Raw genomic sequence first — 27,432 nt, 5'->3', positions numbered from 1 at the left:
AAACCTCTGACAGCACCTCTCCACATTTTTAACATGTTGTCCTGATTTAGTGTGATGCATCCAGGAAACTGTATGTCATTTAAAAACAGCCAACGTTTAGCTCAGTCTCAGGCCTGGCCCTGGCCCTGGCCACTTTTAGCGCATCTTAAAAACACCGTAACTGTGGAGGAAGTGTGATAAAATGAACCCTGTCACACTGAATGTGTGTCTTGCTTTGTTTATTCAGATGAACAGAGAGAAAATGGATGTTTGTTGGACATACAATGAGTTTTAGCTTCATAATATTCTATCATCGATCAAAATGGATTCTCAAACATTTTCATGCGAAGGAATGACACTATAGTAAATTGCATTACCAAGCTATTACCTGGATTAGAAATCAGATTACCATAATATTCAAGGGTTATTCCCTTACTATTACACGCTGTTACTATAATATCATGTTAAGTGTTACTGCATTCACTTCTTGAAAGATTTAGGTGGGATACACAAAGACACTGCTATGATTTTAGGTGGTTCCATGGGCAGAATATTCATAATTAGGTTTTTTATATTAGCTTTTATTCCCCTTAAACTAAGAATCACGTTTTCATTTCCTCAGAATAACTAATCGAAGAATCCATTTCATAACCAAACAATGCATTTAGAAGTTAAATGACATCACATTTACCCTCTGCAGGACTGAGCAGCTCCTTTTTTTTTGTCAATTTGTTTTTTTTTATCCTATTTGGCTTCGGGTTGTTTCTCATGACGCCACAACACGGAGGAAGCTGATGCACCGCAGCTTCTTAGCTCCTTACACAAGTTTGGAAGATATTTTGAGAACATCTGAACGCCGCACTCAGCGTTCATCTGTTAGCATTTACTGTTCTCACAACGCGAGCGGCGCTTGATATACGAGAGAGGTTTTATAACGGCTCGGAAAATACTTTGCACCTGAAACATGACAGCCCATTTTTCAAAATGAAAAGACTTCTCCTCTTAGGAACAGATCGCTTTTGTTAAAGGAGAGCTTTGTCAGTGGGACTCTGCAGAAAAGCACAATTTGTTCCTCTATGTCTCCGATGCATTAAAACCAAAATCCACTCACTGGATAGACGTTTAGCGCAGAGAGGAGGAGGAGGAGGAGGAGGAAGCACGGGCTTGTATGAAGTTGTGACGCTGAGCTGAGAAACACTGCTGACATCTTGACAGAGTGGTGAGAAGCGAGCGAGGGATGGAAGGAGGGAGGGAGATGCAGAGTGAGGAAAGAGGTGGAAGGTCAACCACAGCCACATGTGAAGTGTGGGACTGACATCTGGACTGCTCCATCTCTCCTCCTCCTCCTCTTTGGCTCTCTTCATACACACTTCCCTTGTATTTACTACACATGTGACCTCATTGTATCTCTATAACTTAATGTGACGCTTTGTCATCTCTTAACCAATTTCTCTTCCTTGGTGTTTGTCTGCGTCCTTTTTCAGACTTTTTGCTGCCTCTTTGTCCACTTTTGTCTCTGCTCTTTTTAATTTGAAAGGTTTTTGGAAAATACACTTGCAGGCTTTTAATCAGAGCTGCACCATAATGGTTATAAGTAGGGCTGAATATTCGCTGTTTCAAATAATGCAAGGTGTAAATGAGTTGTTCTATTTTTATTCTGTCTTTCTTTTATGGTACCTAATGTGGTAAATGCTCCATCACACTTTAAATCTAAAACACATCTACACATACTGCTGTAATCAAATATCAATGTACTGAAAATATTGTGGTACTTATTGGTTTTGTGTTGTATTTAACCGACCAATTGACTTGAAACCTATCGCCTTTCTTATTGTGTCACAATGTATCGGGATATCTTATCGTCACATTCTTACATTCCTACACACACAGCCTTAATGGTGAATGTTGAACCGCAGAATTTGTCAATTATTTCCACGATTAATCGAGCACTCGTTTGGTGAATGTTGACATTCTCGAATGTCTTGTTTCGTCCACAAACGTTTTTTTTAATGATTTCTTTGTTACGTGGAGCAGAGAAACCAGAAAATATTCACATTTAAGAAGCTGGAAAACATGCTTTAATTATTTAAAAGAAAAACAAAAAAACCTTTATCCCTAATGTATTATCAAGATAGTTGACAATTCATTTAGTAATTGATTAATAATCGACCAGTGAGTAATTGTTGCAACCGTACTTGACTTACTGGTTTTATTTTCCCCTCTCTGGCCTCAGTTCTCTCTCCTCACTTCACTCTCAGTCCAAAGGTTACCCACTGTCATCAACTTTTACCGTGTTGCCAAAGCAGCAGTTCAAACACACTCGCACTGAGCGTCTGTTGGCCTTCTCCCTCCACGCCACACCCACACCCACACACACACACACTCAGAAACCGAGCAAAGGTGCACTTGAATCAGCCTCTTTTATCAGTTTCTCACTAATGGCCCTCTCTCCTGACTGATACGACTTACCACACATTCATTTGCGGTGAGGACAGTATGTATGAGGAGTGACGGGACGGCTACATGTTTGTCTTTACGCTCTTAATAGATTGTGATTGTTCAAGAGAACTCATTAAGTGGTGGCTCCCTCCTGACCTCAGCCTCAGATGGTTATCCATCTAGTGAATGTGTGTTACCTCTTTTGAACCTTTTCTGGCACGGACGCTGACCTTGTCAGGACCAGTAGTCCTGGTGAAGACCAAAAAACCCAGTCCTAATGAGGCAGAACCTCATTTGTGAGGAAGTGTTTTAAGTTTAGAGCTAAGATTTGAATTGTGGTTAGGTTAAGGTTGGGGTAAGGCATTAACTGTTTATGGTTTGTTGAGGCTGTCCAAATGAATGGAAGTCGATGTATAATCTGTGTGTGTGTGTGTGTGTGTGTGTGTGTGTGTGTGTGGTGACCCAGGTAATGAGGGTCAGGGCATCTGGAGGGGGTATGAAGAAAGAGACATGATCTTCAATCAATTAAGAAGGGGCAGAGAAATTGGAGGGGAAGAGGATGATGGACATGAAAAGAATGAGCGGTGAGGAGGAAAAGTCAGACTTCAGAAGGTCTCTCTACACATGGCGGTTAATTAGCGAGTGGGCCCACATCCAATTATAGACTTACCACCCACTCTCACATAAAAAGCACACAGTAGGGTGCGTGTTTATTGTAAATAAAAGTTTTTTGATTTGTGCTAATGACTTCCTGTGTAGGTGTCGTAACATTTCACATTGAGCTGCGACTTCAAACTGAAGTTGCCTTTTGTTCTAACATAAAGATGACCTTGAAAATCTCTATTTCTTTACGATGTGGAAACCTGTTGATTATGAACACATGTTCTTGTCAAACAAAAGCAGAGTGATGGCACATTTATTGTGGAAAAAGTAGTTCCTCTCATTTAAGATGCTGGAACCACCTGTTTTTCTCTTAGGGCTGCCATGATATGCTTTTGTCGTGAATATACTTTTGCATTTGTGGTTCATCAAGCTTTTCTCTTCCTCCCTAAACCAAAATGGAATGATACATTTCTTGAGATAATAACTCACCTTTTATTTTTGACAAAATCAACGCATGTCCCATCACGTCGGTCAGTCATTACAATCTGGCCATGTAGAAAATTATCAGGCAAAAGTGCAGTCGGACACAAAAACGGACGTCTGCTGCCTTAACCTCACAATAATGTGGACGTTGTCGTTAATTAGCAGCCTATTGCGAAGACAAATGCGCATTATTATTATTTATTGTGCATCGTTTAAATTTTAAGAATGACTGCTTCTTCTTTGAGCCTAACATGATAATAGTTCTTTTTTACGGACAATAATTTTACTCCCCAAACCTAGCAACAGGATCTATTTGAATAAGTCCACATTGTTTTCACAATAAGAGCTCTGAACTTGATGTGAAGCAAAGAATTTAAGATCAGATTTGTTAAATCATCTGCCGGCCCAGGTACTGATGCTGGCGGGCCGGTTTTGGCCCACGGGCCACCAATTGCTGACTACTGGCCTAAATGAATAGAGCCTAAATTTGAGCCTCTGATATGACATATAAGATGCATTAGAGAACAGTTTTGACAGTTATGGCATGCAAATATTGGTGGTGACATGCAAATAGTCCAGATCATCATGATATGTGCATGTGCTGCTCATCCCTGTGGCGTTTGTTAGAAATCTGTATGTTACCGGTCACATGAGCCTGAAGGCCACATTCTTCTGGGTTAATGTTTGTGAGTCTGGTCCCACAGGAAATCCCCATCTACTGTAAAGTCATTTTACAGCATTGTGTTGACTGTATGCAGATCCAACCTTCACCCAAGTAGTTATGGACAGTGTCGGGTTGGGGGGGGGATCTTTTTAACAGGAAGAAGTGTGGAGCAGAATGAGGCTCGGCGACAGCGTGGGCGGCCATCTGCCTCAACCGGTTTGGTCTCAAATAAAGTTAGATAGAGAGATTGAGAAAAACATCATCGGATGCCAGTTTTGGAAACTCTACCCAGCCGTCTTACAGTTCGCCAGTGTTCCCTAAATGTCTCGCGTTGGTACACGTGAGCACGCAAGATCCTGCAGTTGTCACTCAGTCAGTGAAGCATCTCAGCAGCTCACACCGTGGCCAAAGTCATTCAGTGAAGCAAGATGTTCAGATGGTAGACTCAGTGTGGGTTGAATCGGAGTCGACATTTGAAATGTCCTCTTCGACCGTACGTATGGAAAATGCTGTACAGCAGAAATGCAGCTGTGTCAACACTCTGCACTTTACTCTTGTGATAGTCTTGCATTTGTTTTTATTCTGTGCTCCGCTACACAAACACAGTCACTATCACTCGATAAAGAATGTTGACACTTGTGATGCATACATGTGCATACAGTACATGTGATTCTTTGTTTAGTGAAACTAATAAGACTGATCCAGCTCTTGTGGGGGCAGATTGTGTGTTTAGTGCTTGATGAATACAGGTCTCTGTTTCATCGACCCGACAGCTCCTGTCCCCGGGGCTGTGTCCTCCTCTCTCCCCGCTTTTGTTTTATACACAAATGAATGTCAAAACCATTGCGGCAGGCGCCATATCATCAACTGTGCAGATGGTTCTGTGATCGTGTCTCTCAATAATGACGACGACGACGACTGTGATCATGGTCCTGGAGTGAGAGATTTCATCCACTGGTGTGAATCTATGGAATTAGATTTGTGTCAATACACTTTGTCACAAAGCAAGCAACACTTTATGAATTGAGCAAACAAAAATGAACCACACAATTGAAAATACACTTTTTGTTTGATTTTGGGAATTTTGTTTGCTCCGACTCTTTTGCGCTCCCCGATTTTGTTCTTTGTGCTGCGGTTTTTTGTTTGTGATTCTGACCCCGCCCATGGTCAGGAAGCTTAGGACCACTGTCTGTCTAGATCAATCAATTATTTTGTCGGATGTCGACGGAAACGAGTTCCATGCAGAATTCCGATCATTGCGAACAGAAAGTGTATTTTCAAAAAAATAAAATACAATATTATTTTCTATGAAAGTGTTATTTGAAGAATGAATGATGATGAATCTTCCTTTTTAAATATTGACGTTGAAAAAACAAGAGATGCAGATTGATTCTTAGGGGAAAAACCCTTCGTCTATCTCTTCTGTGGTGACAGTCCACCAGCCTCTCGGTACTATAATCGACCACATGCTGTGCTTTGAACCCCGTGTTGATGCTGTCTGTAGAAAAAAGCCTACACAGTTTTATCATCGACACCACTTCCATCCACCATCACTCTTGTTTTCTTAAATCTCTTCCTACTTTCTCTTATCTGCTGACACGGGGAAAAAATGCCTTATTATGCAGTAAAATCCCTGGAAAAGCACTGAATGACCTCCAGGAATTTTTATATCAGGTCAGGTGCTTGAAAAAAGCCCAAGTGCAGAACAAACGGGTTTAAATCATCATTTATCATTCCTGCGGTAATCCGCCTTCTTAATGGATCTTAAATGTGATTCCACGCTTGTTAGGTGTGATGTGACGCTAATTAATTATTTTATGTATGTGAATGCTGGCTGTAACCCAAATTGCCCCTCGGAGATTATAAAGACATCTTGAACCTAATGTGTAGTAGCTGAACACAAAATATCTTTAACTTATGACTTAAGATTTCTTATGACCATCATTTTTTTGTCATCTTTTATGAAGCTCAGATAAACTTGAGTGTTGAATCCCAAGTGAGGCCTGAATGTCACTTGAAATTGGGTCTAATGGTGTAGGAGTGAAGTGTCGTTTATGTGACATTTACAGTGTTTCTGTCTGGTATGATGAGATCAAATCATAGTCGTTATTATGACCTCATCTCCCTTTTCTCTAGTTTCATGCATTTTTCTCTTTGTGATACTTTATATAGTAGAAAGTAGGGATTGGAGTTGGTATCAGTCTGATACTGGTCAAAATCACTGGAAAAATCAGCAAAAGCATTTTAGCTGAGTCATATTTGGGCTGTTAAGATGTGCTTTTTGGGAGAACAATGTTTGTTACACAGCTGGGGAATCATGTCTGTAAATATGACTCAGCAAAATGTGTTGTTAACAGCTTTATAGTTCATAAATGGTTGAAAATGACTGTATCGGACTGGTATCGGTAAATGCTTGAGTTTGTGATTTGGGCATTGGTATCCCTAGTAGAAAAGCTTGGAATCAAACTTCTATACATATGTAAACGTCCTCGGTGTCACCTCCATATAGAGAAATATCACCCAATGTATTCATTCCATCACCGTCGCTGATCAAAAAAAGCATTTTTTTGAGTCTGTTTAAAATGTCATGGAGCTGGAAAATAAAGTGAAAGGATTTTATCGTAATGTGTAGTATAAGTCTTTGTTGAAATGGATTTCATAAAGTTTATCATGAATTAAGTCCGTACATGGAATTTATAGAGTATAAGTCTCTGTATAAGTGAATAAGTGAATGTGTGGGCACCACTGATTGCCTGCTTTATAGTAATGGCTTCCATCATGTGTTCACCATGATCACATTTCAAATGTATTATGAGTTATTGAGCATGTGAGATGATTCTGTTTACAGGTTAAAGTGAAACTGGTCGCTGCTGAGAAACCCCTGAATCTGACTCATGCAAAGTGTGGATTAATCTGGCCCCTGCAGGCATTTTGCATATGTTTTTTCTGTACTATATGGATTTGAATCACAGTTTCTAACCAGGTGTATCATTGTTTTTACAGCACTTGGAGCAAGTGCAGCGGTCTCGATTGTTTGCCGTTTGTATTACACGCGTGAGATGAACAAACTTTGACAAACGGATTGACAAGTTAAAGAAGTGCTCAGTGCTGCCATTTGCAAACGAGCACGGCCTTGAGATGAACACAGCGTGACATTTGAGTAATGCGTGCTGTTCTATGTAGAGATGGGCATTTCACAAATAATGATCAGCCGCCGTGTATTATCTGACAGTCGGCTTCATTGCTGTAGGTGTGACGTAATTCTACGTATCGTCTTTATGAAACGACTGCATTTTCCAGTGCATATATAAAGTTGAACATAATGCATCTCTTCTTCTACTCCTGATCGTTTGTTTCTGTCTTTTTTACCTTCACCCCTCTGTCAAACCCAACCCCTCTCCATCTTCCTACTTCCTACCATCCTGTCCTCCCTTTTCCTTATCCCCAATCTAAACGTAACCATTTTCGTGTTAGCCAATCGTGGAGCCTAAACTTAAGGTACGTCCAGCTTTTCTGAGAGAAGAGGACAAAGTAAGAATAAGCTTAACATTGAACAATTTGCTTTTGTTTCCTTGTGGTTGAAGCTACTGTGAAAGCTGTGTTTATGCATTCTGCTGAGATGAAGCACCAAATATAATATATAATCAGTTGATTGTAATAACGAGTAAGTAATGTGAGTCTTTTAGCTTGAAGTTAGAATTAGGTTATGCTATAATAAACGGTCCCTCATGGACGTGCTGCAAAGTTTGCTTTAGTTTCCCCGTTGGACGTCATGAGGAAACTGATTTGCATTAATCAGTTTTACGCTTGGCAGATGATCATTCAAACGTTCAACGCTCTGCTTGGCAGCTTTAATGATCATTAATTATTCCACTTTGGTTAGATATTGCACTCCATACCTTAAAACCAAACACCTGCTGTGTGTGTGTGTGGTCAGTGGTTTTTGTAAATCCTCTGACAGTATGTTTTTTGCAAACCTTTCGGTGGGTTTTGCAGGCCGATCTTTTCCACTTCTTACCATCTGGTGTTGATGATGATGATGATGATGATGATGATGATACTCATGACGACATGTGAACATGAGTCATCTGTCACTGTAATAACAAGCAATCTGGATCATCATCATCGCTGTTTACGCTGTTTGGTTAGATGATGTGTTTGTTGGACGCTTACTTCTGTAATCACACTGTCTGTGTGTGTGTGTGTGTGTTGTATTGCTTACCTCTTTGGGACCTTTCCTTGCTTAAACGCTGAACTTGTCAGGACCAGTTATTAAGACACAAAACCTGGTCCTAATGATGCAGAAACACATTTTTTTAGGAACTGAATATGTTTAGGGTTCAAATGAATGAAATTGTGTGTGTGTGTATGTGTGTATGTGTGTGTGTGTGTGGTATCTTGTGTATGACTCCATAATGATGATGCTAATGACATGTTGATTCAGACTCCTGCACCATCATTATGCTCTGCATGAATGAGGACTTCATACTGGCCAAACTGTCTCCAGCATCAAAACAGCTGTTGCATGGCAGGTCCACACATGCACAATCTGTATGTGTGTGTGTGTGTGTGTGTGTGTGACTGTAATCCCATAATGCTTCAGACTAAGTTAATTTTGGGAAGAAAATAGCTCACTGGCCCTGTGTCTTTTTGGAGCCTCTCGATGAAGTAGCTGCACATAAATAAACGTAACAACAACTAAACGGTAAATGGTTAAATATTGCAAATACTACATTGTTTAGATGTATTGATTTGTTAATTAGAACCCAACTGGATTTACATGTTGGGCACTTGCAGTTACAGTCAGTTTTATCCTCAGTTTCTGCTTCTGTCACAGTTCTGCTCACATGGTTTGGTATCTTTTCTCACCCATTCAGAGCAGCTTCCTTGTTTTCTCAGTTTTAGTAGGAGCAAAGAGGACAGGACACCAGTCTGCTTGACTGATAGGGAAAACAGGGCATAAAGCTGACATTATTGTGTCCACAGAGTAAAAAAGCCTGGTCATGGTGGCAGTGCTAGTAGGCAGTTTGCTTGCACACTGTATTCCTTATGTAGTGTATGCTAAGTCTGTTGTGCTAATCATCTGTTTCACATATTGGGACGTGAAATGCTCTTTAAGTCAAGTTTCGGTAAAACAATTAGACATTACCTCATGAGATAACATTTAAAGGAATACTTGACTGATTTGCATTTAGCTGAATGTAAAGACAGAATATAAACAGTGTCCGCCATCTTTGCTAATAGTCATGCTAACAGGACCAAGTGTCACTGGTGGGCACGTAACAAAAAAATAAAGAACGAAGATATTTCTTGACTCAGGGAAACTGAGGTTGGTAAGCACAATTTTTCCAAAATATTACCACTATTGTAGAAATACAAAGCTAAGTGCAAATTGGTGAAGTATTCATTTAACTGTTATTCTCTCCTTAATGCTAGGATGATACCTTAAAGATATGAGATGTTTCTATGGTTTTTTTTAAATTGGCAACGAACCATCAAAAAAAGTGTGAAAATGACGGCTTTTAAAATTTGTAAATTGAGCCTTTTCAAATTGTCATTGTAATTTGAGGACAAAGTCATTCTTCAGCCCAAGTGCTCAGTGGCTAAAAAAACTCACAGATTATTGCATATGTGAGATGTGTTAGTTGTGACAAATGGCTGATGTTCTATTAGAGTGTGTCCATCTAACACTTTTATTTCTGCGGTTGATTAGGATACAAACAGTGGACCTCCCACACTGGTCACCCTGAAAGTCGACCCAGATGGATTCTTCCTCTACTGGACTGGAGGGTCCAACCTGGTAAGACGTGCACACACACACACACACACACACACAGAACTCATAGTTGACTGTAGAAGAGATGGAGTACAAACAGGCTGCTCTAAATCAGACCACAATGAGTTTTTAATGCACCATCTCAAGTGCTGATACACTTTACACTTTGTCGGTGTTAACTCCCTCCTTAACCACACTCCCTCTTCATCCAGCTATGTTGATTGACCTTCTAAAATGTGGTTTAGTTCTCCTCCTCCTCTCTCTCGTTTGTCACTATCCGTCCTCTCCTTATTCCTCCTCCTCCTCCCTAAGGTCTCCCTGTGGTCTTCATCCTTTTAGTCCTCCATTTTACATGAAACATTTTACTTATTTGTCCGTTGGACCGTCTCTCTTTTGTTTCTTTGGTGAAGTCTGACTGTTCACAGCATAAATTAAAAAAACTAATGGATTGGGAGATCTCCTTTTATTTTAACCTTTTGAAACTGAAAAGTCACGTCTTTCTCTAGCTGAATTTGGTATTTTCAGTGTTAAAGTGACATAATTAGCCTCTGTGTATATACAGTATACTGTACAATACTGTACAGTATATCCATATGTATATGTATATGCATATGTATATGTATATCAATTAACTCTCTTTCTCCACCCCCCCGCTCACACACATTGCACTCTTTATTTCTGGCCGTCTGTTTATCCCAAAGGCACGTATGGAATGACCTGTTGATGTATGTGATAATATCCCCACTGCGTTTTGTCCACTACTTTGTGCTGTGTGTCTGTGTATGTGGGCCTAATCACCCGCATGTCTCCCATTCTGTCCGTCTACACGTGCGCCAAAATGTGTTAATGTCCACACAGTCTTTAAATACTCTTTCCATCCTGGTGTGTCTCGTGTGTGCGTGTGATATTAAGATAATAGGCCGTTTGTCGCCTGAGGTGTAGCTTTGACACTGTTTAGCTGAGACACTCTTTCATTACGGTGATAAAAATGACTCTCTGACTGCAGTTTTCTCTCTCAACTAGAGAGAAGAGGCTGCTCCGTTGTCACATTACTTGTAAATGATCAGTAATCAGAAAACAGAGGTCTTCTCTTAGAGTAATAGAGCATCATTCTCCCTCATTGTTCACAATTAACATTAAAGGAGACTTTTTTTTTAATGTTAAATATTGTTATCTCCATTGTGCAGCTTGACAGTGTAGTCAGGAGTTTTATATTTACTGTAAAGGGAGGGACTGACCTGTAACCAGTCTCTGATGGGTGGGGTTTCCTTTCAAGACATCATTGAGTGATTCAATTGTATTTCTTTTAAATCTGCCCTGGTTCAGTAGCAGGTTAGTCAGGTCGTGCTTTTTTAGCCCGTTCAATGCTCGTATAACACATCGCCTGCATGTAGTTTTGCTATATTCTTACTGAGGGGTGTGAATATTAGAAAGGAAATAAGTCAAAATAACACATTTATTCAGAATTAGTTAAAAAAGTGACCAATGTACAGTAGCTCTGTCCTTCTGTTTATTATTTGGGATTCTTGAGATAAGCTGGCATAACTGTTAGGTCTCTACTTTTCACAACAAAGTCATCAGGGCTCATGAGTTTCCTCTCATTTGTGTTAGCCAAAAGAACAACATTGGCTCAGTTTCATCAAAGGGCACTTTGTGTATCTGATGGTTGTTGTTGATATTATTCTGCTGCTCTTTTTGTCTTTTGTCAGAGTTTGTTTTTATTTGGGCCACACGGTTGGTGTAGGGGTTAGCACTCTTGCCTTTGCAGCACATAGACCCGGGTTTGGGTTTTCTCTGGTCCAGAAACATACAGATTTTGTCACAAAGCTGCAGCAGGAGAAGACGTGTTTCTCTGTCACTCACTGCAGACGCTCGATTCATGTCTGTTTTTTTAACATCCAGCAGCTTGTCTTTGAGCTTTAGCTCACACACTCCTCGTTGTAACGTCTATTATGGTGCCTGAGTTACTCGGCTCCATGTAAATTATTATTTTCATGCTCCTGTTAAAGATCACACTTTAACAACTAGAAATCATTGATATAAGAAGGATATAATGCTACCTTATTTGACTGGTTGTTCCTGATTTTCATCTGTTAATGTTGGCATTATCCGAGCTGGCTAGTGTTCACTATTCTTACTTCCTCCAAACATCCAGACCTCTGAGGTCAATTGCAGGGAATTGTGGGTATAGTACTGCTTTAAGTTTTTTTTCTTTTTTCTTTTGATTTGGTTTATTTTTTTTGTAGTAATTACTGTGGTGTTTTTGAACTGTAATTCACAGAGATCACTTGTCAGTCAAGCTGTGTGGCCAGTGCTGTGATGTCTGTTTCTTCAGCTTGTCTCTGTATTGAGTTTCTACAGTGACGCAGATTGAAATCTGGACAGTAGACATGGAAAACAGAACTCTGCCCCTCTGCAAACCTAGTTTTAGATCTAACAAAGCTCCTTGGCAGCGCTGCTGTAAGGTGAAAATAAGTGCACCCAAATAATTGTGGCTTCACAGAAATCGTTTTTTTTTAAAGCACTTTTCTGGGCTTAATGACCGTTCATATAGCATATTACACCGCAGGTTGTATTTACCCCCTCACACACGAGCGCTTCTGATGTGTGTTCATCATTCATCCATTTGAGGGCATTTGAAGGAGCAGGGTTCAAACCACTGGGCTTCTGATCGGACCTGCTGATCCACAGTTGTCTGCTCAGGTTTCGGGAGTTTTGATTTTCTAGAATGAAGCTTTAACTCAGTGTTCGAGCTCCCCAGGAGATTTGAAACCAGAGCTGAATAGAAGGAGGGCATAGTAACACAGATACCCAGCAGTTATTAATGAGACGACAAGGGCATTCTAGATGGAACCCATTTCTCTGAATAGAGGTACTTAAAATATTTGAACTCCAGTGTGTTCTTCTGTTCTTCTTATTACTTTTTAGATGTAAATATTTAAGTGAAACTGATAAGGAATGCATCATATTTAGTCATACAATGACCATGATATGTCTTCAGAGGTTAAGGATTTGGCATTTTGGTCTGTTGCACCAACACTTTGATACTTGGGCTGCAAGCAACACACCAGGCTGCAGCTTAAAAAGTCTCACTACCCTTCTCAAAGATGGGGAAGAGGAAAAATGAGGGTGTGCAGTGGAACGGCGTTTAAATATAGACTGTTGAAGGAGGAGAGGAAGATGAAGACAGAGGTGCCAGTGTGGATAATGTTCTCGACAAGGAAGCAAAACAGGGAACTGTCTCCTCTCATCATGAGTCCACTGCTTTTACCTAGAATTGGATTTGAATGGCTGACGTTATGAAAATGTCCGTGAGCAGAACAACAATGTTACACCGCAGTAAATTTTAGTGTCTCAGCAAAAGACAAGGACGTCGTCCAAATGTCCCGCAACCTAAAACTGTCACACTGCTGCACTTGAGTAAAAGAGGATAGTAAGTTCTGCTCACAGTATCAAGGGAAGAAGGAAGGAGTACGTCGCATTTAATATAGGACATGAATATGTTGAAAAGCTCGGTCTCTGTGGGTTTAAGTTTTTAGTGACTCAGCACATGGACCTTTTTTAAAAGCACACACTAAAGAAATAGTCTCTTTTTTTTGGCAGTAACTGATAGTTTGGGTCAACCAGTGCCATGATGTCATTTTTAACAGTGACAGTGTTTTCATGTCTGTATCTCTTATGTAAAGATGTTTCTCTATCAAACAAACCATGTCCAGTCCTTTTCTCTCTCTCTCTCTTTTTTTTTTTAGATCATCAGTCTTTCATTTTGTCACATTTTCCTTGTAATTTAATCTGAATAAATTGTATGTCCTTCACTTGTAATCGTCCTCATCCCATTCCATCTGTTTTATGTCACTTTCTTCGTAGGCCTCGCTTTGTTAAACATTCTCTCTTCTTACTTTTTGGTCTTTGGGTGTTTTCATTTGTCTCTGTCACTTTCTTTAGGACAGGATTTATGCGCCTCTCCTTAAACAACATTCTTCCTGCTCTGCTCGTCAGCACAGATTTCCTCTCTTCATGTGAAATTATCTTCCACATCAGTCCCGTTTTCTTCCTCCCCTCCTCTTCCTCCTAAATTCCTCCATATTTTTTTTCCCTTCTTTCCAGTCACTTAGACCCCTCTCTCCATGGTCAGATGTTCAACTGAGGAGAATTCTCAAGTGTGTGTCTGTGTGATAGAATTCCCCACAATGCTTAAGGCAGTGGCGATAATGACCAACTTTAGCACACACACACACACAGTGGTTTGGCAGTGAGACGAAGGAGACACACCCCACCACACACTAGCCTCAACTGTTTTTCTTTCATTTTCATTTACTCTTAAAATCCATACACTATTTGCTCTTTGACAGAGAAAAAAAAAAATGTTAGTTCAGATTAACTTGAAAGAGTCTGTCCCCATCTAACGGAGGCGTAGCTGCACCTCGCGTGATTTGTCGTGGACGTTCTGGTCGTGCAGGCAGAAATCTGTGTGGGGTACACAGGAGGTGGAAGTAATGACAGCAGGACTCACTAACATAACACACAGGGCCAGGTCATGTGTTAGTGTAACACGGCTGACACTAGTTGATGTAGCACCACGGAGAGATAGTTTCCTCCTACGCTGCAAATTTATACAGTCCAGAAAGGGCTGTGCTCTAAGTGGTAGCTTTACTTAAACAGTGCATATTTCACCAGTCCCCAAACTTAGAGACTGGTCACATGCTTAAACGATATAAACCCATTTGACAAAGGAGTTGCTGCAGGGAAAAAAACAAAAAACTACCATTGTATACATTAAAGTGATAGTTGAGGTTTTGTGGAATTGGACAGAAAGATCTGCCGGCTGGGACACAAGAAAATAAAAAAGATTTTAGCCACGTAACATAAGGCTCCATAGAGGAAGATAGTGTTTTTTAGCTTGCAAAGCACTAGGACCAAGGATTGGTATGTACATACTAAGAGTACCCCACTTTAACATGCAGCATTATTGTGTTATAAAGTTAAAGTTTAAAGTTAGTTTTTATTAATCCCCTTAGGGAAAGTATTCCTCTGCATTTTGACCCATCCTAGTTAGGAGCAGTGGGCTGCCACACTGAGTAGCGCCCGGGGAGCATTGGGGGTTGGGTACCTTGCTCAGGGGTACCCCAGCCCTTTTTGGCCGGGTGGGGATTTGAACCGGCGACCCTCCGGTTACAAGTCAAGTTCCCTTTCCACTTGGCCACGGGCTGCCCATATCCTTTAAATTTACCATGCAACTCTATTACTCTCTATATTTGGGACTTGTTATCGTGTCATTAAAGGGGTTATAACAGCATACCAGTATTGGTGTCTCCATTCACATCCTAAATCCACACATCTGTCACAACATCTGCTTGTCACTTTTCTGTCCTTGGACCAAACACACTTCCCCCTTCCTTTTTTTTACTTTTGCAAAGTAAGTGAGACTTTTGAGGTGTTGAATGATACAGATGGTGAAAAATTAAAAATATCAAATGATTAAAATAGAATCTTTCTGAAGAATGTTAATACCTCATTGGTTGTTGTCCAAAAATCCCCCCCGCCTGGATTTGATGATTCATGTGTTTTTTAAAAAAAACCCAGCACCGCTTTAAATCAGAGGACAGGTCTTATTCTTGGGACCTGGTTTTATTGTTTAAGAACATTTAGGCATTAATTCTTCCACATTGTCACAACCAAAGCAGGTGATTTGTCAGTTAAGATGTAGTTTATAATAAACAAAGAGGAGCTTTGATTTAGAGCTGTGCAGCTGCTCCTGGCAGCTTCACCTGCCACAGACGGGGAGGCCTGAAATGCACCTGGCATTATGGGTAATCCTCCCCATCACTCTGTTTAACTTTTGGCTCCTCTTTCCCCTCACACTTTTGCTGTTGGCTGCTGTTTTGCATCTACACTGTAAATCCACATTCAATTTGTTTTTCTCTCCCTCTTCTTCTCGGGGCAGCTGGTAGTCGTCAGGGAGATGAAGCAAAGGTTGTTTCTCTAATATAAACTGCAGGATGACATTTCCTCCCTCTCTGGTCTCCGTCTTCTCTTACTCTCTCTACTCACTCTTCCACCCCTGTATTTCCATTTCCCCCCCCTTCTTCTCACTTCTTCTCATCTTATAGCTGCTTAACTTTTTGCAGCAACACTTATAATCTTCCTCATTCCTTCTCTTGGTGTGGGAATGTGGGCAGGAAGTTGCACAGACGGGGAGTTTGGGATTCTGGGGAGTTTCATTGCCTCCCTTTCCCCCTCCTCTCAAATTCCTAGTCCCCTTTTCCTTGAAATCAGTTCTCCACTTCCTCCGTCCTTCCTCCTCTCCCTCCCTAAACGTGTGCAGGTCATGTCAAGAACACCTGGGCGGTTAGACACTTGTCCCCAGGGATGTCATTTAGCTCCAATTTAGACCTAATTGTGTGGATCTGATTGTTCATACCCTGAAGAGATTAGGACTCGTAAACACCAACTACAAACAAACACTCACTTTTGTGTGACAGGGATTTTTAACAAACATCCCAGGGGAGTTCAACTCATTCCAGGAGGTGACGAGGCATGAAAGGTCAGGGTTACATAGGGCTAAACAAGGGTTATTTTAATTTTGTCAATAGTTTAGTAAAGATTAAATATGATCAGTCTTGCGGAGAATCACTGGATCGGATATCGGACAGATAAAAGTGTAAAATCTGGTACAATCCAAAAAAATCTTATATATCGCATGCTTCATAAATAAATAAAAATCAGCAATTTTTACGGCACAAATGTGTTGTTAACATCTTCATTGTTAATAAATGGTCTAAAATGACTCGTTATTGTTCACAAAAAAGTGGCACGAGATGTATTCAAAGTAATATTCAGGAAATGGCCTGATCATTTTCTATTCCATTGATCCTTGTGATAGTATAGCAATAAACGTCCTTATTCTAAAGTATTACCATATTGTTTGTGTACTGTAAAGTACTGATTATTGTTATTTTCAAGTGATAAGTGACATTTATTTCAACAAATAAGGTAAAAAAAAAAAGTGTTTCTTTAAGCAGCTATGTGAAGTGACTCTCTCGTCATTATGGATGTGAACGGCTTCACTTCCCTCCACTGAGGCAGTTCCAACCATAGCCTACTCATGTGGAGACGTATGAGGTGCGTGTGGACACGTGAAGGAGGCGTGATCTAAAGTCGCACTTGTGTTCTTCATGCAGTCGTGGCTTCTCAAGTGCTGCCGTGCTGAACCAGGCTTGTTCCTAAGTGTGCTAATAAGTAAGCCAGCTGAATTGTTATTAGAATGATTATTGGCAGTTACAAGTAGAAATCTAATAGAGATTATCTCCCCGGCTCAAGTCAAACACCCAGAAGGAATTAACTTGGAAACAGGGTTTGCACAGCACACACACACACACATTTGCAAAGCTATTCTTCTTAATGCACTGCACTGACTTTCATTAATTTGAGCAGCCTAAACAAAGACTTGTCCCTAACCTCAACCATAACCACAATATAGATCTTAGCCCTGAACTTAAATAGTTCCTAAAAAAATGGCAGTTCTGCCTTTAGTAAGACCATTTTTATAGAACAGAATAGAACTGTATTGTTCCGAGTTGGGCTTTTACAGGAACAGTATAATAACACGTACATGATCAAACTTCACTAAAACACAGAACTACATGCTAACGTTACGCAACACATACAAATGCTAAACTACATTACACACAATAGCAATTGTCAAATGATAAATATAAGACATAATCAGTTCAATAAAGTTTGATAAACCCTGCTAAAAGTACACTTTATGCCAGAAAAAGGTCCTAACGAAGTAACAAATACAAGTAAACACACACACACACACACACAGGGGACAGTTTGCAGGGGAAGTTGAGGGTGTCAGTAGATAATGAGACAGCTTCCTCCCTTGTTGTCCTCTCTTTACATGCTTGGTCACATGTTTTATTTTCTGTTGACATTATCTGTTGGTGCACATGACACACACACACACACACACAGAGCAATTAAATTCAGTGCTTATCTGTACGATGGACTGACACTTTACATATTGAGTTTATTGTTTTGAGCAGATGCTTCCTCCAGTTTTGGGGTGGGTGGGTGGGTGTGTGTGTGCGACATGGTGTCCTGTTATTCTCTCTGCTTTACTAATTAAGGGCATTATTACATTTTTTGCCAACTTGGCTCTTTACTTTAGTGGCGAGCATTTCTCTTAAAAGAAATACGGCATACTTGAGGACAGTAAAGGCATCGCAAATGAGACAATTGAACCCATTTGTTCAATATATACAGAGTATGCTTCCTCTGTGTTTTGCACAACTGAGGAATTGTTTTCATTTTCACCTTCAAAGTGGTTTAGATCGTCTGGTTCGACTGTTTACACCACATGTGAGAGTGTGACTGACTCCAATGTTTCTCCTGCTGTTGCTGTAGCGACGTCCGTGTCTTTCCAGACGTTGGTTTTCCACAAGCCTTTACACTGGTAGTTTGGTCAGCGCAGCGCTGAAACACAGTTCAGGCAGCAGTGAGTTTAAGCAGACGTAAAAGGATCAAAGAGAGAAACATAATCATCCAGACTGCAAAGTTTAATGACACATCGGTTATTAGAAAGAGTATTAACACAAAACTAAAAATACAACATAAAATGTAAATGCTTCTAAATATCATCTGCATGAGATATATCTTGATATGAAGCTGGACAGGCTGAATCATTGAGCTCATTAAGTTTTCTTCTTTAATAACAATTCTTTTTAAATACTGTAATAAAAGGAAACATGCAGTCACCTTTAATTATAAATGAGATCTTGTGTATTTTTCTTGGGCTTTTTAATGTTTAATAAAGGATATTTGCATGTGTCAGGAACAGCGACATTGCCCATAAATGTGGCCAAATTCATAAATGTAACACAAATAATCAGTGTTGCTTAATTGCTTCAATTTGAAGGATTGTTTAATAATTATAATATTGATACATTTCTGTGTCCCATTTGTGCTGAAATCAGACTCTCGTGCTTCGTATTTCATTATTTAATCCCATCCTTGTTACATTACATTACATGTCATTTAGCAGACGCTTTTATCCAAAGTGACTTACAATGGAATTGAGTCATTAGCCTCAGTCCGTGTTCTGTTACAATTCACTAGTACACGGGTGTAAGCACACGTGAAATAAATCTTTCTGTGTCCTGGAATGGTTTTTTGTATTAAGATATGACATATTTGTTAGGCAGCGACATTATCGGAGGTGAACATGCTCGGTGCTCACAGTGCCCGGCACAGAGAGCAGCGTTAGATGATCAAGAGATTTGGTGTTGACATATTATTGTGTTTTTAATGTAAAAGTTTGGACCTGACTGAATGCTATACCTTTTAAGTTAATGTAATAATTAATAACCAAGTATGCAGTATGAGAAATGGCCTATCAGTTCTGTTATCTCACCCAGTGTGTGTGTGTGACAGAGAGACATGTATCTGCAGAGACAGAGAGGCTCATGTTGTAACTTCACTCCCAACGATCTGTGTGCGTTTGTGTTTTGTTAGGAAGGATTTATGTGTGCTGTTTGTTTTGGTGTGCGATCACTCCCGTGATTCCACAAATCTGGAAACTGATGATTGCACGCCAAGGTCTATAGTGAAAATCAGTGTTTTACTGCATCACGGCACATAGATGATGTCGATCCACTGTCACCTTATTCATTCAGAACACTGATTTCCTCTTTGGTGTGGGGGAGTGAGTGGTTTACAAACTCATTTCATTGAGGTTCAACTTTGCATTTCCTGATGCCGGAGATGATGTTTTTATTTTTGCATCCTCTTACATCTGGATGTCATTTCTCTCATGTTTTATTCTCCTTCTGTCTCTCATTCGTCTCTTTCACAGAGTCTAATATTGCACCGATTACAAATCACTCCACATTAGTTTGTCCGCTGAATGGCTTTAAACGCAATCGCTAATGCACTCGCTCTCTGGTTTACTCCTTCGTTTTCGTCGTCTCCAGAGCACGGAAATACGAGCACTCAGAAAGCCACAGAGATAAACTGATAAAAGAGGGAGAGATAGAGGAGGAGGAGGAGGGGCGGAAAAGGAGAATGACATCCTATTGATATACACAGAGGAAATATTACGAGGTGACACAGAGACTGTTATAGAACCGCTTTCTCTCTCTATAAACACCTTGCCAACTCTCCCACGGGCAGCCATTAAACAGTTTGAAGTTCTCTCTGTTCTAGTTCTACAAAGTCTCTGTGTCCTTTTAAAGTCTTCTGTCAAGTCCTGCTCTTCTAGCAGAGACTGGATGATTCTCTTAGCTTTTTTTTACCCTCAGATCATATGCACACCAACTCTGTTCACTTTTTTTTTTTTTACCAGCTTTTCTTCTTGTCTCTTTTGCTGCAAAAGCCTCTCCTCTCCTCTCCTCTCCTCTCCTCTCCTCTCCCCACTAGCCAAGTGGTAATGGGTGGTGAAGGGATGGACACTGTCCCTGGCACATTATGTGCGTGTGTTCATCAGGATCACTTTTCTAAATGCCGTCATCACGTGCCATTTGATCGGTGCCACGAGTGGTCATCTGAGACGTGTTTAGCCGCGGTCATCTTTCAAACTCCCTTGCAGGCGCGTCACAGGAAAAGGAGTGGTGCTCTCTCGATTGTTTAGTTGCCCTTTCATATTCCTCTAATCTGGTGAAAATGAATGGAGTGGAGTGGTGGAGGCAGGAGGGACGAGGGGAAGTGGAAAGGCAATCAAATAAATGAGGGAAGGAAAAGAGTCTGTGAACGATGCCTAATCAAAGTAGCATTTACTGTAACTGTGTTTTTGTGCGTTCATATAAAGATAAACCTGGAAGTGTGTGTGGAGCAACAATAGATCAGTGTTTTCCTAGCGTATTATATGGGGCCCAACTTTTTAAACAAACTGCCATGACCCATTTCACAACATACTGTAAAACAAAAGTGCACAAATGAATGCATTGTCTAATGTTTCTGGCTATTATTTATAGCCATATCCGTCACACCTCATATTATTCTTAAATGTTAAACCAGCAGTTTCGTGCCAGACAAATGTGACATTAATCAAAAGGATGACATTATGGGAAATGAGTGTAAGATGAGCATATTTGTGTGATGGATAAATACAAAGCTCCTTTGCTAATCAAGGGCTTTCTGTATGTTGTTTATGTACTGTATATAAAACCCAAATATAAAAAACTTTTTTTTTGAAAGGTATTAGTCAGACTTATTGGAGGAAGAAAATCTCAACTTGCTTGTTTTCAAAGATTAAACAGAAGAGATTGAGTTTAATGAGCTCTTTCCATTAGATAACAAGAACTAATCGTGACGTTAGCATAACTTAAATGTGTCAGTCGCTCCTCCGATGATTCTTTTCTCCTTCAAGATCACTTGATGCCATTCATGAGGCTAATAATTGGCAGGTTATACCTCGCCTATTCCTTTGTACTTTAAATATGTCAGTACAACCCCATAAAATGCTCATTTGCACTTGCATAAAAGTGGCTGCACCTCCTACCTTGTGAGGTAGGTTTTTATTTTGCCTCAAAGTCACTTGATTTCATTCCACACCAACCCTCCCTTGCCATTACATTAAAACGAAGGCCTGGTTAGAACCCTGTTATTGTTTATTTCTACTGATGATAACAAACCTGCTCTGCAGAAATGACGTATTAGCTGCATGTTGTTTGAATTGTCTTGTAAATGGAACGGTGCTATATGAATAAACTTGCCTTGCCTTGATATGTCATGTCGTACTTACACTGATGCTGACCATAACTAACCTTGATGGCAGAATCACATAAATGGAGAACTTTGTGTTTCTTCTATGTTCTGTGTCGACACTATATCTTGAGTATGATAAAAGCCAGGACAGTTTTGAAACCCACAACACTGCCGTGTATGTAAACTTATCTTGATTGCGAGAGGCACTGCTGACTTAAAATTACTGTGAATGTCTTTTTCACTATTGCACAACATCCATTCTTAACCTTGGAAGCGGCTGCTGCGAAAACAGTCTCACCACAAGGTCTGGTTAAGACGTGGAGCTTTCAGTCACATCTGTATCTGGACAGCAGCGTCTGCTCAGCTGTCATGGAAGTGTACATGTTCAAGTTTCATTTGGTGGCTAAATAGCTGCAGCAGTTTGTATACAAATTCTAAGACGGTTAGGTCGCCACGATTTGGCAGCGGTGGATCACAATCACTGCTGTCATTGTAGATAAAGATGATTCAAAATTGTAATGGAGCAACACAAATGGATTTGATGTGCCTTTCTGCTTTGTTGCACTACAAGCAAGTCAGCTTTTCCCAGCTGGAAACATGCACGGTCCTCAGCTGTAGTGCAACAAGTTCAAAATGTGTGTGAGCATGCACGCACACGGGGGGAATAGAGTAAGTGATGAGGCAGAGGGGCAGCTTTGACCAGTAAAACCTGCAAATGTAGGTGATACATGACACCCAGACTCATTTAGAGCAATAATGATCCTGCAGCAGAGTCTTGAGTGATAAATGGAGTGAGCTTTGCACTGAGGGATGAATGGAGGCTACAGCTGCCATGACTGGCTAAATATTACACACAGACACACACACACACTAACTGCGAAGGTTGGAATATGTGAGGAATGTGCTCTTTGAGATGACCGACCTTCACACGGACAAATGCACCACACTGTGTGTGTGTGTGTGTGTGTAGATACACAACCATGTATTTTCACGCTTACACACTCTTCAGATCACATGATGACACATTTGTACTTGTCTCCAGTGAAGATTTGCTCATTGAGAATTGCTAACACCCCTGATGTGCACTGACATACAAGGATTTTACACACATACACACACACACATACACACACCCTATCTTGCTCAACAGGTCAGGATGTTTCACAAGTTGGGACCTGCATGTTGAGGATTTGTGCGAGTTTGTGTGTGTGTGTGTGTGTTTTACAGTACTAACTGGTGACAAAACACACACACACACACACACACACACAGACGGTTGTCACAGTTGTAGTCTCATTATGGTGGTCTCCAAGGAGTCGCCATGGTAATAGCAAAATGAAACCACGGCCTGTGGGAGGGCAAGAAGTGTGTGTGCGGTTTGTGCGCATGTATGTGTGTGTCCTACAGACTCCAGCACTTTTATTTTCCCAGGAAGTAAGTTAGTCTTCACAGGCCAATTAGAGGACAAAGTTTGAGGCAGAGATTGATCCAATTGGTCCAACACTTCTGATCTTTCATGACTCGCAGCCAATCACAGGAGAGCAGACAGCCCCGCAGGGTGATGACATCTCAACTAGTGTGAAATAAAGAAAGCAGGAATGAGGAAGACATGGATTCCAAAGAACGACGCCAAAGAGAGTGACTTTATTTATTTGTGTGTTGTTGTTTTTGGAGACCAGATGGGGAATAACTGGAAGAGAGACGTGAACATTCAATATTTGTCCTTTTTTTAATTAAGTTTATGATCACTGGACGTTGTCCCAAAAATGCACTTCATTCCGCGGCAAAGCCACAGAGACATGGATGAAGTCAGACAGCTTAGAGAACAAATGTGGAGCTAAACAAACAGCGAATTGTTCTCTGTGTTTATGGCTGCGTTTATGACCACACTCTCCTCCTCCTATCCATCCCTGCCATTTTCTGAACTATCTTCGTCTCGTCACCGCCGCACAGCGTTATCCTCCGCGCTCAGGGAAACGTCTTCTTTGTGTTTGTCTTGTTTGCGTAATGTACCCATACATATATTCATCTGTGTGTTTTTGCTGCATTATCAAGTCGTGTAAATTTGCTCTGAAGATATGTCTCGGATAAACAGAGTTAATATGGCCGTGGTTGTGTTTTATGACTTTGTCCATTAAAAGATAAATAAAAGAGGTTTAATGAGATGAGAGGAGAAGAAAGGCTGGCGGGAGCAAACGCTTTTAGTCATCGTCAGACTTTGGAGCGTCCCACCACCTCAATGTTCTTAACAGGCTTTACAGTGTGTATGTATATATGTATATACTTCATCCTCTTTTTTTTTGGGAAACATTTCATACATTTAAATGTTAAATATTTCAAATGGTAGAAATAATACCCACACTAAGCCAAAAGTTTTGATGTATGAATTGTGGAATTTTGGCTGAAAACTGTAGTAGGATATAGTGACCATTAGGGGTGGGTGGGGGGATTGATGCAGTGAAATATCGCAATATTTTCCATGGTGATATATTGTTTTTCAGACACCAAGTATAGATTTTTTTTGCATAATGTGTATATATAGATTTTTTTACTAATGTTACAAATAAACGTGAAACTGTTGTGGATTAGCATAAAAAAATGGTCCACTAGATGCCGTCATCACAATTAGGGTTGGGTACTGTTCATAAGCTGGTATCTGGAATCCGGTACCGGTACCAAATGGTATCTTATTTCAGTCTACACTTCAGTTTTTTAAGATTTAAGAACAGTAAATAAATGTTAGTCAGAAATAAATATAGCACATTTAGGACCAGGTCAACAACAAGACCTCTCTCTTGCACAACAAAAGTGGTAGCAGTGCTTGCACCAGCACAAATCAGTCCACATAGTGTCTATAACGCACTAGCAGCTACATGAATCCAAGTATCTTTTGGAAATCTTTAAATGCATGTAGTGTAATATTATTACACGTTTATATAAAGGAAATGTTCTACCATTGATCTTTTGTGTCATGGAAAAGATGGCACAAAAGCAGCACAATAATATATTAATATTCTAATTACTGATGCTGTTACTGACCCAACAAAGTGATTGTGGGCTGACTTTGTTTCACATCCCTCAGGAGGTGGAGATTCTGGACATCAGCAACATCAGGGACACCAGGACAGGAAAATATGCCAAACAACCAAAGGTTTGTACTGTGTGTGTGAGAAAGAGGGATGAAGAAGCTGTCACCTCCTGCTGTCGACAACTTTGTCCTCTGACCAGGAGCAACGTGTCAACGCTCAAGTGTAGCTGTCACCGAAATGTGTATTTGCATGTGTATGTCTGGGCGTGTGTGTCTCTTCTCTCAGCTGATGGTGCAAAAGTGACGGAGCACTGATGGGCCTGATGACAGATGGACTGTCAGACAGGAAGTGATATAACCGACTGTTGGCGAGGAAGTCGTTGTGTAAAAGAAAAACTGGCCATAGGGAAACTAATAGAAGTCAACCGTTAAAAAATGCACTGACAAACACAGTAAACGGTGATTGTTACGGTTTGATTTCCCCCCAGGGTTCACTTACTGTATCTTTCTGTTGTCGCTTTAATGTCCTGCAATTTTACTTTGGTTTATTCCCATCAGCTACAGCAGACAGATGATTTTAGCATCAAAATATTTTAAAGTTTTCCTCAGGATCTGGTAGACATCCTAGCTAAAAGTCAGTGAATAAATATCAGACTTTTCATTTATCAGATGGACGGAAGGAATTCTTATCCAAAAAAACATTAATATCCAGAGGCTGTACGTGTTTCTGATATTCTGGAAAAACTGCTAAAGAGATCTAAAGAGAAAGTAGTGTAAAAGAGAAAACCTCTCTTCTCTTTAACAACACTGATTTTTCTTGAAAGACAGGTTGCCGCTGGCTTGTTGGTTATTTTTGGTTCATCTGACCATTTTTAAACTCTCCTGTTTACAGTAATGGCGATGTACACTATTCTGGCTTCAGCTGTCCATCCTAATTTGTTTAATTGAGATGAAACGGAGAGGTTGAAGGAGGGTGCGTTTGGTTGTAGAGAAACGGTCTAAAAAGCAGGAAAGAGTCATTTGGTTAATTAGATTGAAATGCTTCACCACATGCATCACATTTACTGTTACTCAGGAGACGGAGAGACAGGCGTAGAGCGGATGTAGGACGGTACTTTGCTCGAGTCAAATCAGCGTGTATGGATTTTTGTGACATGTTTGCATTTAATCTAATCAAATGTCCCCCAAAGTACATCAGCATTACAAGTGTTTGCGTTTGTCAGGACGCAAAGCTGCGGGACGTGCTGGGCTTCGGTAAAGGTGACAATGGAGAAGGGAAGCTGGTCACCGTCGTCCATGGCAACGACCTGGTCAACATCTCCTTCCTCAACTTCCAGGCAATGCAGGAAGATACAGCCAAGGTAACCATAATCTAGAGTTGCAACTAACTGATTAATCAAGTCATCGTTTGGTCCGTAAAATATCAGTCTATGTTAAAAAAATGTTGATCGGTGTTCGTCAAACTTGGAAATGATGATGTTTTGTTTCGACCAACCAAAATGATTGACTGGAGCAAAGAAACAAAGAACATCTTCACATTTTAAGAAGCTAAACAATCAGAAATCTTGTTTTAATCATGAAAAAAGCTTCAAATTGATTAATCAATTATCAAAATAGTTGATTAATTTTTGGATTAATAATTGGTTAATCGAATAATTGTTTCAGCTCTACAGTAATCCATTCAAATGAATGATACTGTCATAAGTTTAGTACTGTAGAGATGTACATGTCTAGGTGTTTAAAGGATTGTTTCCTCTCTTTTGTGTTATAAATAGAAGCTGTTGCTCTTAACTTTGCTGAACAGCTGAACAGTGAACAGTGAAACAGCTCCGTTTTATCCTGTCGTTCTCGCTTGTGTGTGTTTTCCCAGATTTGGACAGATGAGCTGTTCACTTTGGCCACAAACATACTTTCCCAGAATGCATCACGGAACACCTTCCTCCTCAAAGCGTAAGGAGCTGTGTGTCTGATCCTAACATTACGCAGCTGCAGACTTTGGATGGTGATCTTCATTTTGCTTTCTCTCCGTTTGTCGTCTGTGTTTCAGGCACACGAAGTTAAAGTTGCAGGTGAATCAGGACGGGAAGATTCCAGTGAAGAAGTGAGAAACACAAACTTCTTCTTTCCTTTCCTCTTCTCTGCCTCACTTTCACTTTTATGTGGAGACCGTCCATAAACCATAGGATGGTGAAAGGTTGTAATGAGTCTTGATTAAAAACTACTCTCTCTCTCTCTCTGTGTGTGTGTGTGTGTGTCTGCCAGCATTCTCAAGATGTTTTCAGATAAAAAGAGAGTGGAGACGGCTCTGGAGCAGTGTGGCCTCGTCAATAACAGGGTAATCATTCAAAACTATCCCCGCCGGCCACTGAGCTACTCCACATATTTGTGTGATCATACGCGGCAGAAACGGGTTGAAAAGCCGCAACTTAGCATCTCACCCTAAGGTGACAATGTTACAGAGCATTCTTTACATGCCTTTGTAAGAATTGTAAACAGCTTTCTTCAGGGGAGAAGCTTCAGAATAATATGAAAAAGCACATTTTCATTAAAGGTCGAGTCCACGTGGTTGTGGTCGAGTTGGTGAAACAAGGTTCAGTCTGTTTTGATCAGTCGGTGCAATTCTTCTTCTTTTTTTGTTGTTGTTGTAAAAGAATCACTTTGGAGTCACAAGACATTTCCTTTTTGGACAGAGAGACTTGATTGTGCAAACTGCACTGTCAGCATTTCTCTTCTTGTACTATTGAACTCTTT

At 40.4% G+C, this 27,432-nt stretch overlaps 1 protein-coding gene across 1 annotated transcript in view; it reads left to right on the top strand.

Moving 5' to 3' along the window:
• plcb3 (phospholipase C, beta 3 (phosphatidylinositol-specific)) overlaps positions 1-27,432 on the top strand; it is a 52,051-nt gene that overhangs the window by 7,944 nt on the left and 16,675 nt on the right. The window contains exons 2-7 of the mRNA XM_044020380.1: positions 9,882-9,968; positions 24,736-24,804; positions 25,905-26,042; positions 26,552-26,631; positions 26,729-26,782; positions 26,944-27,016. Of these exons, the coding sequence (XP_043876315.1) occupies positions 9,882-9,968; positions 24,736-24,804; positions 25,905-26,042; positions 26,552-26,631; positions 26,729-26,782; positions 26,944-27,016 (501 nt within the window). The remainder of the gene's footprint in view (positions 1-9,881; positions 9,969-24,735; positions 24,805-25,904; positions 26,043-26,551; positions 26,632-26,728; positions 26,783-26,943; positions 27,017-27,432) is intronic.

This window comes from Solea senegalensis, linkage group LG3 (assembly GCF_019176455.1).
Source record: "Solea senegalensis isolate Sse05_10M linkage group LG3, IFAPA_SoseM_1, whole genome shotgun sequence".
NCBI lineage: Eukaryota > Metazoa > Chordata > Actinopteri > Pleuronectiformes > Soleidae > Solea > Solea senegalensis.
This window is presented reverse-complemented; position numbering and strand designations above follow the sequence as displayed.